We start from the raw sequence: 18099 nt of genomic DNA, 5'->3' as shown, positions 1-18099 counted from the left end.
GCTAATATTTGTATTTTTAGTAGAGATTGCGGTTTCACCATGTTGGCCAGGCTGGTCTCAAACTCCTGACCTCAAGTGATCCACCCACCTCGGCCTCCCAAAGTGCTAGGATTACAGGTGTGAGCTACCGTGCCCGGCCACTCCCCATTTGTTTCTGTCTCACAATCCCTGTCCCCTCCATCCTTCTCTCTCTCAGTCTCTACCTCCTGCCCCAGCTCTCCATGCCTCCCTCTCTCACTGCACCAGCGGCCGGCCCCAGCCCCCCGATCCTCTGGGCCCTCACTTGAGCGTCTCCCCTGACATCTGCAGGTTGTAGTTCCTCTCGGGCTCTGGAAGGCTGTGGAAGTCCACAAGACACGGGTGCAGCCTCTTGTTGTCATCCCGAACCTGAAGAAAACGCGGGGTCAACTCCTCAGCCTCCCCTTTCCTCCCCACTCTCTGCATGCCCAGACCGTGACCCCGACCTCCAACCCTAGTTGTGCCACCCTCAGTCCAAGGACCCCTGGTGCCCTGTGGTCCTTCCCTCCTCCCCGCCAGTGAGCCGTTCTCCCTCCTGGCACCACAAGTCTAGCCTGCCTCCCGCAGGCTGCGGGCAGCCCCTCACCGGGCCGTAGGTCCAGCCTTGCTCAATGCGGGTCAGTGCCCAGAGCTCGTGGATGTTCTCCGCCAGCTTCTCCCGAATGCGCTCCAGATGGGGTGGCAGGACGATCTAAGGGCACAGGGACGTTCTTGAGATCCCCAAGGTCCCTCTACCCTCCTCCATCGTGACCCCTCTTCCCAAGGACACCTGTGAGCCCTGGAAGGCTCGCCCAGCACCCCCTTTCCCGCCATCCCGCAGCCCTGCTCCCCATCGCTCGGCTTGATTCCAGGGTTGACACTCAGATGGGTGAGGGCTTAGCATCCTCAGAATTAAGGAATTATCCAGGGCCAGCCGTGGTGGCTCACGTCTGTAACCCCGGCACTTTGAGAGGCTAAGGTGGGGGCAGATTGCCTGAGGTCAGGAGTTCAAGACCAGTCTGGGCAACATGGTGAAACCCCTTCTCTTCTAAAAATACAAATCTAAACAATTTTTTAATATTTAAAAATTTAAACAATCTTTTAATATTTAAAACTTTAAACAATTTTTTAAAAGGAGTGAGAGTGGTGGAGAGCTGCCCTAGAAGCTGGGAACCTCATTATTTAACAGATGGAGAAACCGAGCACAGAGAGGCAAAGGATTCTGTCAAGGCAGAATCGCAGTCTCAGGGAGTCCTCACCACTGCCCCTCAAAGAAAAGGTGGCTCACACCTGTGATCCCAGAACTTTGAGAGGCTGAGGCAGGAGGATCGCTTGAGTCCAGGAGTTTGAGACCAGCCTAGGCAACATAGTGAGACCCCATCTCTACTAAAAATTAAAAGTTAGCTGAGGTGATGATCCACGACTGTAGTCCCAACTACTTGGGAGGCTGAGATGGGAGGGTCTCTTGAGCCCGGGGATTCGAGGCTGCAGTGAGGCATGTAGGGACATGCTTGGAGGGAAAGTGGGCCATGAGGGACCTGGGATAGAAGATATGCCCAAAAAATCATAGTGGATAGGACCACAGGCTTCAGAATCGGACCACCTGGGTTCAGATCTGCCATGTGAATTGCATAGATTACTTAGCGTTTCTGGGCTTTGCTTTCCTCAACTGTAACTTAGGGGCAATAACAGTCCTTTCTTTCTTTCTTTTTTTGAGCACAGCCTTGCTCTGTCGCCCAGGCTGGAGTGCAGAGTTGCGATCTCGGCTCACTGCAACCTCTACCTCCCGGGTTCAAGTGATTCTCCTGCCTCAGCCTCCTGAGTAGCTGAGATTACAGGTGCATGCCACCACGCCTGGCTCATTTTTGTATTTTCAGTACAGGTGGGGTTTCACCATGTTGGCCATGCTGGTCTTGAACTCCTGACTTTAGGTGATCTGCCCACCTCAGCCTCCCAAAATGCTGGGATTACAGGCGTTAGTCAACACACCCAGCCTTTTTCTTTTCTTTCTTTCTTTCTTTCTCTCTTTCTTTCTTTCTTTTTCTTTTCTTTCTTTCTCTCTCTCTCTCTCTCTTCCTTCCTTCCTTTTTTTTTTTTCCAGGGTTTTGCTCTGTTACCCAGGCTGGAGTGCAGTGGTACAGTCATAGCTTGCTGCCTCACTGCAGCCTCGAATCCCTGGGCTCAAGAGACCCTCCCATCTCAGCCTCCCAAGTAGCTGGGACTATAGTCGTGGATCATCACCTCAGCTAACTTTTAATTTTTAGTAGATACGGGGTCTCACTATGTTGCCTAGGCTGGTCTCAAACTCCTGGACTCAAGCGATCCTCCTGCCTCAGCCTCTCAAAGTTCTGGGATCACAGGTGTGAGCCACCTTTTCTTTGAGGGGCAGTGGTGAGGACTCCCTGAGGCTGCGATTCTGCCCTGACAGAATCCTTTGCCTCTCTGTGCTCGGTTTCTCCATCTGTTAACAACAACATTCCCAGCTTCTAGGGCAGCTCCCCACCACTCTCACTCTTTTTAAAAAATTGTTTAAATTTTTAAATATTAAAAAATTGTTTAAATTTTTAAATATTAAAACTTTTTTTTTTCTGTAAAGATGGAGTCTCGCTATGTTACCCAGACTAGTCTCGAAATTTTGGGCGAGTGTGAGGCCCCCATTTCGGCTTCCCAAAATGTTGGTTGTTTTTGTTTGTTTGTTTGTTTGTTTTGAGATGGAGTCTCATTCTGTTTCTCAGGCTAGAGTGTAGTGTTGTGATCTTGGCTCATTGTAACCTCTGCCTCCCAGGTTCAAGCAATTCCCCTGCCTCAGCCTCCAGAGTAGCTGGGATTACAGGCACCTGCCACCATGCTAATTTTTGTTTTCTGTTTTGTTTTGCTTTGAGATGGAGTTTCACTCTTGTTGCCCAGGCTGGAGTGCAGTGGCATGATCATGGCTCACTGCAACCTCCACCTCTCAGGTTCAAGTGACTCTCCTGCCTCAGCCTCCCGAGTAGCTGCGATTACAGGCACCCACCACCCTGGGTTTCACCACGTTGGCCAGGCTGGTCTTGAACTCCTGACCTCAGGTGATCCGCCTGCCTCAGCCTCCCAAAGTGCTGGGATTACAGGCATGAGCCACCGTGCCTGGCCATCCAAAGTGCTGGGATTACAGGCGTGAACGATGGCACCCAGCCCTCTCTCTGACTCCTAAGAGACGCTGCCTCACCAGAAAACATTTGCAGGGCAGGCAGTACCTGAACGGTATCCACAGGGCAGGGCACAAAGTCGGTGTGTGAGAGGCAGCGACTGGGGCCCACCAGGTGAGGCCCCCGGGGCCCCTCCCGTCGGTACTCCTTGATGGGTTCAAGATGGAGTCGCTCTCGAGGGAGCACAGCCTCATGGCATGGGGCATAGCCAGGTGGGGGCAGGAACTTGAATTCACCATGGCGGCCACCAAGGAGGAACCGCACCCTGGGGAAGGACAATGTGGATCATTGAGGGGAGGTATCACAGAGGGGACACTCTGTGGTCAGTGGGGGACATGGAAGCAGTCCTGGGATCAGTGGAAAGTTCTGGGGAGACCCGAGGTCACCGGGCAGTCATAGTCTCCTGGAGATCATGTAGAAGTCATAAAAGAAAGTCTAGAGTCAAAGGAATATCATAAGGGAATTAAGAGCCAGGGAGTTCAGAGTGGGAGGGTCTACGGTTAATCCAGAAGAGTTCAGATGACTGCAAGGTCATGGAACGGTCCTTCAGAGGATACCCCAGGTCAACAGAGCATTCGGGGACATTGGAAGGTTTGGGGACATCAAGAAGAAGGTCATCGAGAAGTCACTGAGCATCTGTTATAATTATGAGATAAACGTAAACACCACTGAATGGACATTCAGAGAGCTTGGGGTGATTGGGAAAGGACTGGCTCATTGAGGCGACTTTGGAATAACTGGGGTTATTTGGGAGCAGGGTCACTGGGCAAGTCTGGGTCTATTGAAAGGTCATTGGGAGATGCTGGAATTGTTAAGAGATTATTGAGAGAGCCTGGTGTCATTGGAAGAGTCTGAGGTCATTAGGGGGTTAAGGAGGGTCTGGAGTCATTAGATCATTATCAGATTCTGGAGTCATTGGGAGAGTCTGAGGCCACTGGGGAGTCAAGGAGGGTTTGGAGTCATGCGATCATCATCAGATTCTGGAGCTATTGGGAAAGTCTGAGGTCGCTGGAAGGTCACTGGAAGAATATTGGGTTGTTGAGAGACCACTAGGAGAGTCTGAGATCACTATCTCAGAGGTTACTAGAAGGACATGGGGTTAGGGAGAATCTGAGGTCATTGGAAAGAATCTGCGGTCATGTGGAGGTCCCTGGGACCTTCAAGTAAGGGTTGTGGCCACCGGTCAGTCTTGATGGTAGGCTGCAGTGTCCCGGCCTCCTGCTGGGAGGCCATGGAATGACTGGGGAAGCTGTCTCGGGTCGGTCCTAGGACTGAGGACTGGCCAAGGGGCGGGGGCGAGTTCTCACTTGACACCAGCCGAGAAGCTGACAACAGGGAAGAAAAGCCCGTCCAGGTTGAAGGACTCAAAGACGCCCTGCACAGGGCAGCCATTGATGCGGAAGGAGATGGACGGCACGCTGAGGTCCAGACAGCAGCTGACTACGTCTTCAGGGGCCAGGAGGTGCTGCCCTGGGGAAGTCACTGGGCGTGCCACGTGTCCTGCGTCGAAGTCACCAGAGAGGGGTCAGAGGTCACAGGTCCCACGGAACCAATGATACCAAAAGGGACAGATATTGGAGGCTCCTGTGGGGACTTGGAAACCCTAATTGAAAGTGTTCCCTTGGATGCTCCTGTAGCTCTGAAATGAAGGGCAGAGGTCAGGATTCCCCTGAAGTTAGGATTCTGTTGGGCCAGAGATTAAATCCTCCTGGGGACCGGATGCAATGACTCACACCTGTAATCCCAGCACTTTGGGAGGCCAAGGCGGATGGATCACTTGAGGTCAGAAGTTTAAGACTGGCCTGGCCAATATGGTGAAACCCCGTTTCTACTAAAAATACAAAAATGAGCCAGGGTTGGTGGTGGGTGCCTGTAATCCCAGTGACTCGGGAGGCTGAGGCAGGAGAATCGCTTGAACCCGGGAGGCCAATATGGTGAAACCCCGTCTCTACTAAAAATACAAAAATGAGCCAGGGTTGGTGGTGGGTGCCTGTAATCCCAGTGACTCGGGAGGCTGAGGCAGGAGAATCGCTTGAACCCGGGAGGCAGAGGTTGCAATGAGCCGAGATCACGCTACTGCACTCCTGCCTGGGTGACAGAGTGAGACTCCGTTTCAAAATAAATAAAATAAATAATCCTGGGGTCAAAAGTCAAAGATCAGAGATCACAGTAATCTGGGTGGTCTTCTGGGATATCTAGGGTCAGAGGTCACATCTACTCAGGGATCAGAGTTCTGTAGGTAACGAGGATACAAGTCAGAGCTAGGAATCTGGAAACTCTGGGGTTAGGGTCTTGGGAAATGAGGAATAAAAGGTCAAAAGTTGATCTTTTCTGGGAGTCAGGATCCTGAGAACCCCAAGGTGTATGGTCAGAGTCTTAGAAACACTGGGGTCAATGGTCAGGGGTGAGGGTCCCCTGGCAGGGTTCAGGTACCTGTCCAGAGATGCAGTCCATCAAAGCCGTAGGAATAGAGGTCATCGCCGACCCCGTTGCCGCCCCAGCCCTCGCCGCCCCCAGGGTAGGGGCTGTAGCCCTCGGTGAGGGCCCAGCCCACCCGCAAGTGGGTGGCCTGAGCTGTCAGAAATGGAGTCACCTCGTCCACCATCACCTCAAAGTACCATTTGCTGTACTGCGTGGTGCCCTCCGCTCGGCCCACGAAGATGTTGGGCCGGATGCTGCAGGAGAGATGGGACAGGAGAGGGGGATGAGGGAGAGGCAGAGAGGAGAGCCAAGTGGTGGGAAGCGGGAGAGAGACAGATATCCAAAGACAGAGAGAGAGATGGGAGAGAGACAGGGAGAAAGAGATGCAGGAAGAATCGAGACAGAAACAGGCAGACAAAAGAGAAAACAGAGAGATAGAGAAAGAGAGAGAGAGAAAGAGAAACAGAGGCAGAAATGGAGCCAGGAAGACAGAACAAGAGGAGTGGATGCCAAGGGTGAGCGCGGCCGAAGTGGACATTTGTGAGGAGTGGGTGTTAATCCTAGGGTGGGAGATTAACGAAGGGACATCCACCTGGGTGTGGAGTCTCTAAGTCAGGGAGAGGGTTGAGAGGTTCTGAGTTCTGGGGTCAGATGTTAAGAGCCAGACCTGGTGACATAGTTGATGAGGTTTGTCTGCAGCAGAAGCTCCCGGCCAGGCAGCAAGTTCTCAGTAATAAGATCTTGGTTGGAGCGTACAGCCACACCATTACACACACACAGGGAGCATAGCACGTCCAGGACCTGGAGGTCAAGGTCAGAAGTCAAAGGGTGTGCAGGCACCAGGGCAGGGTCTATGGAAGAACCGTGGGAGGGAGGGAAGCCAGGAGGAAAGGACAGCACGTCGGGATAAGATGTGGCAATTTTGACTGAAAGGAGGTGGTGAAAGTGGAAGGTCAGGGATCAGAGAAAGGTCAGGGGTCAAAGAGGAAGATCTGGCAAGAGGCTGAGGGAGGGTCACATGGGTTGGGATAAGGTATCAGCAATGTAAGGAAGGAGATACTGGAGTAGTGAGGTAAGAGGTCAGAGGGCAGAGTGAAAGGACCAGTGAGAGACACAGGAATCAAGATGACATTTTAAATCAGCAGGGGTCGCAAACTTGTGTCTTTAGGGACCAAGTGGAAAATGTATTAGGTTGGTGCAAAAGTAATTCCGGTTTTTGTCATTCCTTTTAATAGTAAAACTGCAATTACTTTTGCACAGACTGAATAAATGTGTGAAGTGGTTAGAAATCATGCAAAAGGAACTTGTAGGGCTGTGGCAAACTACAGAGTGTGTGTGTGTGTGTGTGTGTGTGTGTGTGTATGTAAATATGTATGTATGTATATATACATATATATATACACACACACACAGCCCACCTAAAGGCTATAATATTTGAAAATTTTAAAAACATTTCAGCGCCACCGGCAGGGCATGGTGGCTCACACCTATAATCCCAGCACTTTGGGAGGCCAAGGCGGGTGAATCACCTGAGGTCAGGAGTTCGAGACCAGCCTGGCCAAAATGGTGAAACCCTGCCTCTACTAAAATTACAAAAATTAGTTGCACGTGGTGGCGGGCACCTGTAATCCCAGCTACTCGGGAGGCTGAGGCAGGAGAATTGCTTGAACCTGGGAGGCGGAAGTTGCAGTGAGCCGAGATCATGCCACCGCACTCCCACTCTAGCCTGGGTGACAGAGTGAGACTCCATCTCAAAAACAAAAACAAAAACAAAAAAACAGCCAGGCGCCCGTGGCTCATGCCTGTAATTCCAGCACTTTGGGAGGCTGAGGTGGGTGGATCACGAATCCAAGAGATCGAGACCATCCTGGCCAACATTGTGAAACCCCATTTCTACTAAAAAAAAATACATAAATTAGCTGGGCGTGGTGGCATGTGCCTGTAGTCCCAGCTACTCGGGAGGCTGAGGCAGGAGAATTGTTTGAACCCAGGAGGCGGAGGCTGCAGTGAGCCAAGATCGCGCCACTGCACTCCAGCCTGGGAGACAGTGCGAGACTCTGTCTCAAAAAAACAAAAACAAAAACAAAAACAAAAAACATTTCAGAGATCTAACCAGGCACATCTGTGGCCCAGAATCAACTTAAGAGCAATTGTTTGAGACCCCCGTCTTGAGATGAAAGCCAGTGGAAGTGACGTACAGGTGAGAGATGAGATGGAGGAGGGAAGTGAGGGAGTGAGTGGAGTTCTGGGGCCCTGGGGAGAGGTCAGCGTTCAGAGTGCAGAGAATGAGAGGTCAAGGGTGAGGGGCCAACCTTGTGGTTCCTCCCATGCTTGTCCAGGAGGGAGATGATGGACTTGATGTGATTCTCCTGGATGATGTTCAGAACCTCTGGACTCTCAATGAGGACACAGTACAGGACCTCCAGGATGCCTGCCAGGGTGCCCGGAATGAGAGGTGAAGCGGCCATGGCCATCCGCTCCCACAAGCCTCTGTCCCACTCCCCGGGGTTCTCCTACCAGATGAGGCCTCCAGCCGATCCAGCTTGCTGACCAGCCAGTCCAAGTTTGTGGAGAAGAGGGCACAGTTGCTACGATTACCACGGATCAGAGAAGCTGAGGGGGGAAAAGGTGTCAGATCCAATAGGACTGGGGATCTGGGGTGTTCTCGGGGGAGTCAGGACTGGGACCCCCTACCCAGGAGTTCATAGAGAAGATTCACAATCTCTTTCCAGGACTCAGCTGCCTCCTCCCCTGCAAACTCGGCAAAGTGGGCAGCGGTGGTGTAGACATTTAGGCGGTCAATGCAATTCAGGACCAGGGAGAGCATCCCCTAGGATGAGGAAAATAAGAGGGGTCACAATAGGAGACCCAGGCCCTCCCTTCCTTGTCTGTCTTGGATTCACTAATTCATATTCCTTCAACAACTAGTGACGGTGTGCTCCCAGATCTAAACCAGCCCCTTTCGTTTCATATTCCCAATCAGTCCCATTGCTCTCCTCTCCTCCTTGGCTCCTCATATCTGTTCTTGTCCTCTCTGACTCTAACCCCAGTATGAGATTCAGTCCATGATAATTCAGTCCTTATTAACACCAGGACTGAGTTCACGCTTCCCCTTCCTGCACTTTTCTTTCCATCCTACTCACTTCCAGGAACCCTACTCCTGGTCCTAATTGACCCAGTTCACTCTCCATACCAACCATCAGAAAGATTTTTCTCACTTTATCTTTTCTTTCTTTTTTTTTTTTATATTTTAATCTTTTTTCTTATTTTATTGTGAATCATAATATACATACAGAAAAGTACATAAAACATATACAATCAATTCTCATTATTCATAGTTATGTTCTATAAAGTCATTACAAACACTGAATTATCAAATACTGAACCACTGCTTCTAGGGGAAATACAGGGAGTCCCTGTGAGTCTGTGACAGCATTTTCATCAACCACTTATTACGTAACCTTGTTTTGAATGTTTCTGTTTAAAGACAGTTATTTAATATACATTGTTGAGTCATTAACATTAAATTCACAGCCAATAGTACTATCACTCGTGCCTTAATTAAGCTTATCTAACATATATTTTCTCAGTAAGGCACATCATAGCTTTCTTGCACTTAGGAAAGCTAGACAGCACTTCAGCACTACACTTGGGAGACATTATAAACAGTGAAATCAACAAAAAGGACAAAACTGTCTGGGTGCAGTGGCTCACACCTGTAATCCCAGCTCTTTGGGAGGCTGAGGCGGGTGCATCACGTGAGGTCAGGAGTTTGAGACGAGCCTGGCCAACATGGTGAAACCCCATCTCTACTAAAAATACAAAAATTAGCCGGGCGTGGTGGCTCACACCTGTAGTTTCAGCTACTCAGGAGGCTGAGGCAGGAGAATCATCCGAACCCGGAAGGTGGAGGTTGCAGTGAGCCAAGATCACACCACCGCACTCCAGCCTGGGCGACAGAGAGAGGCTCTGTCTCAAAAAACAAAACAAAACAAAACAAAACAATTGTTGTGTCTGCATCCTGGGGCCCAGATCGCTAGTGAGAGGAGCAGTGCCTCAAAGTGGAGAGCACAACCAAAGTGGCATCACACTGCCCGGCTCTGCCACTAACTAGCTATGACTGTAGAGGACCAAAACCTCTTGTAGCTCCCAAAGCCAAAGTCCTCACCAAGGCCTGGCCCTTGTCACCTCTCTGCCCACATCTCCTCCCACTCCCCCACCCAAGCCTCCCTGCTCCTATCACCACCTGTTTGTGGAACATGCCAAACACGCTCCCACCTCGTGGCCTTTGCACATGGATTCCTCTCTTCCTCCAGGTCACCCTGCCTGATGGCTCTGTCTTAAACTGCAAAACCCCAACAATCCCTACCCCTTACCTGCTGAATTTTTCTCTTTAGCAGTTATTACCATCTAATATGCCATACAATTTACTTATTTATTTTATTGATCTCCTGTCTCTCCCTGCTGTGTCAACTCCATAAGGACAGATTTTTTTTCTGTTTTGTTCACAGCTGGCCTCCCCTCCCTAATGCCCAAAGATCTATTTCTGGCCCCTCACCTCCCATACCCCACCCTGGTTCTGTCCGCCCACCCCGCAGACCCCGCGCCAGCAGACCCCGCCCACTGAGTCGGCACCCCTACCTCTGACCTCTGGCCCCACCCCTGGCCTCACCTCCCCGGACCTCACCCTGTCCCTGAGCTTCACTCAGGCCCCACCCCTCACCTCTTTTGTTCCATCCTTCTCTCCAGGCCCCGCCCCCTTTTCGGCCATACGCCCTGCCCCTTCCCACAGGTCCTGCCCACCAGCGCAGCAGGCCCGCCCCTTCCCAAGGCACTGCCCCCTCCTGTTCTCACTGGCTGGGGTTCCTGTCCAGCTCCTCCTCCTGCCCCCGCTCCCTTCTCAGATCCTACTTCCCCAGGTCCCTCAGGCCCCGCCCTGCCCCGCCAAGCGCCATGGCCCCGCCCCTCCATGGCCCCGCCCCTCCATGGCCCCGCCCACTGGGCCCATAGGCCGCGCTCCGTCCTCGCTGCATCCTCACCTCCTCCTGGAAGAGACTCTGGCGGTTGCGCAGGCTTCGCAGCTTGCTCTGCTTCTCCTCATGCTGCAAGTCCTCCGAGGGCGGCTCGAAGTAGATGATGAGGTCTTGCAGGCTCAGGATCACGCCCTCGATGGGCAGCGCCGTGCCAGCCGGCGGCCCCGAGCCCCGTGGCTTCCCGCTGAAGCTGTCCAGGCTCCTACAGGGACCTCGCAGCTGTCAGCCAGGGCCCGGAGCACTAACTGCCACAACCTCACTCCCGCAAGACTCCCCCAGACCCACTCGTTTTACAGAGGGGGAGACTGAGACACAGAGAGGGAAAAGCATTGGTCCGAGGTCACACAATGGCCAAGGGCAGAGCTGGGACTGGGACTCGCTCCTGTGTAGGTACAGGGAGGTCCCAGAACTCAGGGATGGAGAGGTCCAGGGTCCAGGCTTTGGGTGTCAGGGGTGTGAAAGTTGGGTGATGATCAGGAATGTGATCATGGTTATCAAGGTCAGATTAGGGGTCAAGTGTACAGAGGTCAGGAGTTTAGATGTAAGGGGTCATGTGTAGGTTATTGTTATTAATTTCTGAGAAGGGTCTCACTCTGTCGTTGAAGCTGGAGTATAGTGGCTCACTGCAGCCTCTGCCCCCCTGGCTCAAGCAATCCTCCCTCCTCAGCCTCCCATGTAGCTGGGACTACAGGCACGTGCCACCACACCTGGCTAATTTTTTGTAATTTCTTTTTTTGTTGTTGTTTTGAGACGGAGTCTGGCTCTGTCGCCCAGGCTGGAGTGCGGTGGCCGGATCTTAGCTCACTGCAAGCTCCGCCTCCTGGGTTCCCGCCATTCTCCTGCCTCAGCCTCCCGAGTAGCTGGGACTACAGGTGCCCGCCACCTCGCCCAGCTAGTTTTTTGTATTTTTTAGTAGAGACGGGGTTTCACTGGGTTAGCCAGGATGGTCTCGATCTCCTGACCTCATGATCCGCCCATCTCGGCCTCCCAAAGTGCTGGGATTACAGGCTTGAGCCACCGTGCCCGGCCTTTGTAATTTCTCTATAGAGACAGGGTTTCACTATGTTGCTCAGGCTGGTCTTGAACTCCTGGGCTCAAGAGATCTGCCCGCCCCAGCCTCTCAAAGTGCTAGGATTACAGGCGTGAGTCACTGCGCCCAGCATAATTTTTTTTTGTTTGTTTGGTAGAGGCAGGGTCTCCCTACGTTGCCCAGGCTGGTCTCAAGCTCCTGGGCTCAAGCGATCCTCCTGCCTTGGCCTCCCAAACTCTTGGGATTACAGGTGTGAGCCACTGCCCTTGGCCCATGTATATGTTAGACAAGGGTGTGGACATCAGAGGTAGAGATGAGAGAGGCCAGGTGCATGGATGCCCGGAGCACGGGAGAGCACAGGAGTCACCCGGGCAGGGAAGGCAGGTCACTCACTTGATGAACTGGTTGTACAGGCCATTGGTGCTGTGGATCATGCGGGCGGCCTGGGACTCCTCCTGCTGGCAGCGGGTCAGTGATAGTGCGTCGTCCATGTGGCCTTCCTGATGCAGCATGGCCTAGGAGTGGGCGGACAGACATCTGGAGTGGGCCTAGGGCCATGCCCCCAAGACCTCTGTCCAGACTTGAGTTCTGCACTTGCCCCCTCCTCCCTGCTTTGCAGAATCTCACTGCAAATTCCTTCTCATTTTTCTGTCCCCTGTCATCTGTCTCCTCCGTGTCTTTAATTCTCTCTCTCCTCTCTCTCTCTGTCTCTGTCTTTGGTCTTGTCTGTCTTTGTCTCTCCGTCTATCTCACTCACCTCTGTCCCTGCCTCTCCCTCTCCATTTCTCCATCCCTATCTCCTTCCTGTCTCTGTCTCCAGGCCAGACCCTTTCCACCTGTACCTTCTGCTGACTTAACATTCCCCCCAACCAGAAAGCTCTAGCAGCCCCCAAACTGAGCATGTCACAGACAGAATGCCAGACCACCTTTCCACAAGGTGAGACCATCCTGGCTACCAGCTTCGCCCCGAGCTGACCTCCCCAGAACTCATCCAGTCTGTGGCTGTAAATACCATCCACCTGTTGATGATGCTCAAGTGTCCCCACTTTGGACATGGCCCAGGCCCCGTCTCTATGCCCTCGGCTCATGTATTCAACTACAGGCCTGTTTTTGCAAACGGGTGCCTCCCCAAAGCTTCCTACTTGTCCATTCAGCAAGGCTGTAGTAAGTGGCTCTGTTCTAGGCACTGGCAGTAAAGCTTAAGATCCCTGTCCTTTTGAGCCAACACTGACTGTCCCCTAACTTGGTTGATGGCACTGATACAAGAGGTAGACAGAAATTATTTAGGCAGAGAGTAAGGGCAACAGAGTCCTCAGCAGAGTTTCCTTTCTAATGAAAAGCAGCCCCCAAAACCATTTCTTTTCTAACAAAGAGCAGTCTGAAAAATGGAGCTACAAACATAGATAAGCAAGCTAGAAGCTTGCATGGGGGAATGTGCCAAGGAACACCTGGGGCTAGGCATGTCCAACATGGAGGCCCCTTCTTCCCTTTATTTATGTATGTATGTATGTATGTATTTTACCACGTGTACAGTAAAGGAATGGGCAACATGGCACACCTCAGACAGAGGACCTGCTTGTACAATAAAAACGTAGGGTGGAGGCAGCCAGAAATTTGTGCCCTATACAATGGCACAACTGGTCCAACCAGTCTTTTGTGCCCTAGGTAAATCAAACACCACCTCCCCACCAGCTCATCTGTAAAGCCCCCTGCATTTCAACCCATTTTTCTGGGACCCAATACAGAGCTCCTTCTTTCGCCTATTAAACTTCCCCTCTTAACCTCACTCTTTGTGTGTCTGCGTCCTTGTTCTCTGTGGCTGTGAGACCACAAACCTCGGGTGATACTGCAGACAACGAGGCTGTTTCAGCACTTCCATCCTTCCAGTTGCTTGGGGCAAAAATCATGGCATCATCCTCAACCCCTCCCCTTCTCTCACCCCACAGCCAATCTGCCAGCAAATCCTGTTGGCTCTACCCTCAGAACCCCACCAGAATCTATGACTTTTCCCAACTCCACAGTCCCCATCCTGCTCCTGTTCACTGTCATCTCCCATTTGGAACATCACAGCAGTTTCTTCTGTGGTCTCCCTGCTCTGGTTTTGTCCCCCGACCATAGTCTGTTCCCAGAGACAGCCTAAGAACTCTGTGATCCTGCATCAGGTCACCTCCCTGCCCTGCTCAAAATCTCCCATGAGCCCATCTCACTCAGGATAAAAACTAGAACCTGGCCAGGAGCAGTGCCTCACACTTTAATCTCAGTACTTCCGGAGGCTGAGGCAGGAGGATCACTTGAGCCCCAGGAGTTTGAGACCAGCCTGGGTAACATAGTGAGACCTCATCTGCACAAAAAGCAAACAAACAAAGCTAGACCTCTCCCAAGCTCCACAAGGCCTCACACAAGCTTTTCCCAACCCCTCTCTTTTCTCACCAACCACTACTCACCTGTTGCTCACCCTGCTCTAGCCACACTGTGGCTTCTTTCTGCTACTGCAATAAGTCAAGCTCATGCTAACCTCAGGACCTTTGCACATGCCATTCCCTCTGCCAAAAATAGTTTTCCACTCCTTAATTGTAAAACTATGTACTACACTAAAGAGAGTTTGTTCACAATTTCTGAGCACGGGGAGGGCAGGGAACAGGTCTTTGCACCTCTTCTATTTTCTATATACACAACCAGAAAAACGTGGGTACTCAGTAATTGTTTGCTGAACGTTATTCACAGTTGGTGATTATCCATCTTTTCTCACTCTGTCTCTGTTTTTTGTTTTTGTTTTTTTGAGATAGTTTCACTCTTGTCAGCCAGGCTGGAGTGCAATGGCCCAATCTTGGCTCACACCCAACCTCCACCTCCCGGGTTCAAGTGATTCTCCCGCCTCAGCCTCCTGAGTAGCTGGGATTACACTCACCTGACACCACACCTGGCTAATTTTTGTATTTTTAGTAGAAACAGGATTTCGCCATGTTGGCCAGGCTGGTCTCAAACAACTCCTGACCTTAGGTGATTCACCCGCCTGGGCCTCCCAAAGTGCTGGCATTACAGGGAGCCACTGCGCCCAGCCGTGTCTCTGTTTCTCTGTCTCTATCTTTCTCTATTTCTCTGTTTCCATGCCTCTTTATCTCTGCCTTTCCCTATCTCTGTCTATAGATTTCTGTTCTCTTTCTCTTTCTCTCTCTAGATATATCCCTTTGTCTTTTTTTTTGCTATTTCTCTCAGTCTCAGGTTCTCTCCCAGTCTGTCTTTCTCTCGGTCTCATCCTCAAACTCCCAAAGGCTCAAGCGCCACCACTCAGCACCCTCCCGGCACCCCACCTCACTCTGTCACCGAGGCTGGAGTGCAGTGGTGTGATCACAGCTCACCGCAGCCTTGACCTCTTGGGCTCAAGTGATTCTCCCACCTCAGCCTCCTGAGTAGCTGGGATTACACCCACCTTCTTCTTGAGCACGCCGAGCCTCAGGGCCTTGGGGTCTGGAGCGGCATAGGTGAGCCACAGTCCTGAGGCCACATGCTGCACAAAGCACAGTGACTCCCCGTACTTGATCTCAGGGGGGCCCATGCCTTCCACATCCCGCTTGGGGGCCACATCCAGCTTCTCCTGCAGGGGCAGGGGACACAGGTCAGCCTCCTCTGCCTGTGTGTTTAGGAGGGGAGGCCCCCCTGAGGGACTGCAGAGTGCAGGCTGGGCTGGGATTAGGGGCTTCAGGTGAGGGAGGGTGCCACAAACCCCACTGACCTTGGAGATGCGGAAGCAGAAGGACGTAGCCTTGGTATGGGCCTTGCTGGCGTCAACCACCACCAGGCCCTGGTCCTCGGTGAGTGCCAGGTACCGCCCGGTGGTGACATGCCGGACTCGGAGTGGCTGGCCCCAGCGTAGGTGGCTCCCACTCCAGCTGTGGAGGGTGAGGGCCAGGGGAGTCAGAGGACCCCCCCAGTTCTCCCACAGACATTACAGCCTTTTCTTCTTTTTCCTTTTTTTACAGATACCAGGTCTTGCTATGTTGCCCAAGCTGATCTCAAACTTCAGGGCTAAAGCAATCCTCCGCCTCAGCCTCCCAAAGTGCTGGGATTACAGGCATGAGCCACCGCACCTGGCCTGGACACTACAGTTTTGGTCCAAACCTCCTCAAGCCCCGAACCCTCTTCCAGTGTTCCTCAAACCTTTCATAGGGCCCCTAAATCTTAATTAGGACCCCTAGTCCTTCCTTAGGAACCCCAATCCTCTCTCAGGCCTTCACAGCTTCCTCAGGGCTTCCCAAATATCTTCAGTGTCCTTGTTTTTTCAGACCCCTAAATTCCCCCATTGTGTTACTCAGAACCCCCAATCTCTCCCTCAAAACCCCCCCCCCAAACCTCCTTTTCCCACAGAACTCCAGAGAGACATCATTTTTTGTTTTTGTTTTGCTTGCTTGCTTTTTTTTTTTTTTTTTTTTGAGGCAGGGTCTCACTCTGTTGCCCAGGCTGGAGTGCAGTGGCACAATCTCACCTCATTGCAACCTCTGCCTCCCAGGCTCAAGTGATTCTCCTGCCTCAGCCTCCCGAGAAGCTGGAATCACAGGTGCGCACCACTACTGCCCGGCTAATTTTTGTATTTTTAGTGGAGACAGGGTTTCACCATGTTGGCCAGGCTGGTCTTGAACTCCTGACCTCAAATGATCCACCCGTCTCAGCTTCCCAAAGTGCTGGGATTACAGGTGTGAGCCATCGCGCTCGGCCTTTGTTTTTGTATTTTTTTGAGATGGAGTCTCGCTCTGTCGCCCAGGCTGGAGTGGAGTGCAATGGTGCAATCACAGCTCACTGTAACCGCCACCTCCTGGGTTCAAGGGATTCTCCTGCCTAAGCCTCCCCAGTAGCAAGGATTACAGGTGCCCACCTCCACATCAGGCTAATTTTTATATTTTTAGTAGAGACAGGGTTTCACCACGTTAGTCAGCCTGGTCTGGAACTCCCGACCTCAAGTGATCCACCTGCCTCGGCCTCCCAAAGTGCTAGAATTACAGGCGTGAGCCACCATGCTTGGCTTATTTTTGGTTTTGTTTTGTTTGTTTGTTTGTTTGAGACAGGAACTTGCTCTGTCACCCAGGCTGGAGTACAGTGGCAAGGTCTCAGCTCACTGCAGCCTTGACCCCCTGGGCTCAAGTCATCCTCCCACCTCAGTCCCACAAAGTAGCTGAGACTAAAGCTGCACACCACCACACCCAGCTGATTCTTTCTCTTTCTCTCTTTCTTTCTCTCTTTCTTTTCTTTTTTTCTTTACTTTCTTTCTTTCCTCTCTTTCTTTCTTTCTTTCTTTCTCTCTTTCTCTTTCTCTCTCTCTCTCTCTCTTCTTTCTTTCTTTCTTTCTTTGTTTTTGCAGAGATACGGGGTCTCATGATGTTGCCCAGGCTGGTTTTGAACTTCTGGCCTCCAGTAATCCCCTCGCTTCAGCCTCCCAAAGTGCCGAGATGACAGGCATGAAGTCACCACGCCTGGCCCAGATTTTCATCTCTCTCTGTCAGGCTGCTCTGATTTTTCCTCAAGACCCTTCAGTCTCTTTATCAGATCTTCCCTCAAGACCTGTTCTCTTCCCCCAGGCTGCCAGGAGACCCCACCTTCCCCACCCTACCTGATTCTCAGTGGCTCCAGCCTCCAGAGGGAGCGGGCGTGGGTGCACACAGCTCCCCCCTCATAGTAGACAAGTCTGGGGACAGAGGAGAGAGTGAAGTCAAGGGTTCTGCTCCTCAGAATCTGGTTTCTAATCCTGCTCATAGGGTCCCAGCCCTCCACCTCCGCCCCTAGACCCCAGGCTGTCTTGTCTGCAGGCCAGACCTGCGCTGGTCGTCACTGTCAGCAGGGGAAATGGTCAGACACTCATCCATATGTCCATGAAAGAGGCGGAGGACGTGACCTCCTGTCACGAAGCCTGGAGAGGAGCAAGGGAAGGTGGTCAATGGGAGCCTGGAGCCCCAGGAAGACCCAGGAGCCAAGATGAAGTCAGGGGCCCTGCTCCTCCCATGGGGGAAACTGAGGGCTGGGTTTGGAGTTTTGCAGTTGGAGGTCTGAGATTCAGAGTATTTTCGGGCCAAGGTTGAGGCCTGAAGTGGGGATATGAAACTTGGGGTCTGAAGCTGGGCACCTAATTTGGGGAGTCTGGGTCTGCAGAGCTGAGGTTGGGGGAGTTGTAAGTCTGTGATTTAAGGTTCTGAGTTTGGACTTTTGAGATTGGGGTCAGAGTGTGTGTGGTTAAAGGTGGAGGTCTAATGTTCACTGGTATTGGGGTCTATATTCCAGGGTTGAGGTTTGGCGTCTGGGTTTAGAAGGGTGATGGTTTGGTCTGAGGCTGGGTTCTGGAGTAGGGCCTGAATTTTGAGGGTTTTTTGTTTCATTTTGTTTAGTTTAGTTTTTTTTTTTTTGAGAAGGAGTCTGGCTCTGTTGCCCAGGCTGGAGTGCAGTGGCC

General features: G+C 52.0%; 1 protein-coding gene across 1 annotated transcript in view; it reads right to left on the bottom strand.

Annotated features, from left to right (window-relative positions):
- The window catches only part of RYR1 (ryanodine receptor 1 (skeletal)), a 164972-nt gene that overhangs the window by 133213 nt on the left and 13660 nt on the right, over window positions 1-18099 (bottom strand). The window contains exons 8-22 of the mRNA XM_011952520.1: window positions 17472-17565; window positions 17269-17343; window positions 15400-15556; window positions 15097-15261; window positions 12060-12181; window positions 10643-10838; window positions 8298-8433; window positions 8121-8216; window positions 7916-8034; window positions 6271-6404; window positions 5616-5857; window positions 4490-4682; window positions 3231-3447; window positions 605-709; window positions 284-387 (exon numbers count right to left, since the gene is read on the bottom strand). Of these exons, the coding sequence (XP_011807910.1) occupies window positions 284-387; window positions 605-709; window positions 3231-3447; window positions 4490-4682; window positions 5616-5857; window positions 6271-6404; window positions 7916-8034; window positions 8121-8216; window positions 8298-8433; window positions 10643-10838; window positions 12060-12181; window positions 15097-15261; window positions 15400-15556; window positions 17269-17343; window positions 17472-17565 (2155 nt within the window). The remainder of the gene's footprint in view (window positions 1-283; window positions 388-604; window positions 710-3230; window positions 3448-4489; window positions 4683-5615; window positions 5858-6270; window positions 6405-7915; window positions 8035-8120; window positions 8217-8297; window positions 8434-10642; window positions 10839-12059; window positions 12182-15096; window positions 15262-15399; window positions 15557-17268; window positions 17344-17471; window positions 17566-18099) is intronic.

This window comes from Colobus angolensis, unplaced genomic scaffold (assembly GCF_000951035.1).
Source record: "Colobus angolensis palliatus isolate OR3802 unplaced genomic scaffold, Cang.pa_1.0 Scaffold34, whole genome shotgun sequence".
NCBI lineage: Eukaryota > Metazoa > Chordata > Mammalia > Primates > Cercopithecidae > Colobus > Colobus angolensis.
The sequence above is the reverse complement of the archived record's forward strand: the minus strand, read 5'-3'. Positions and strand labels throughout refer to the sequence as shown.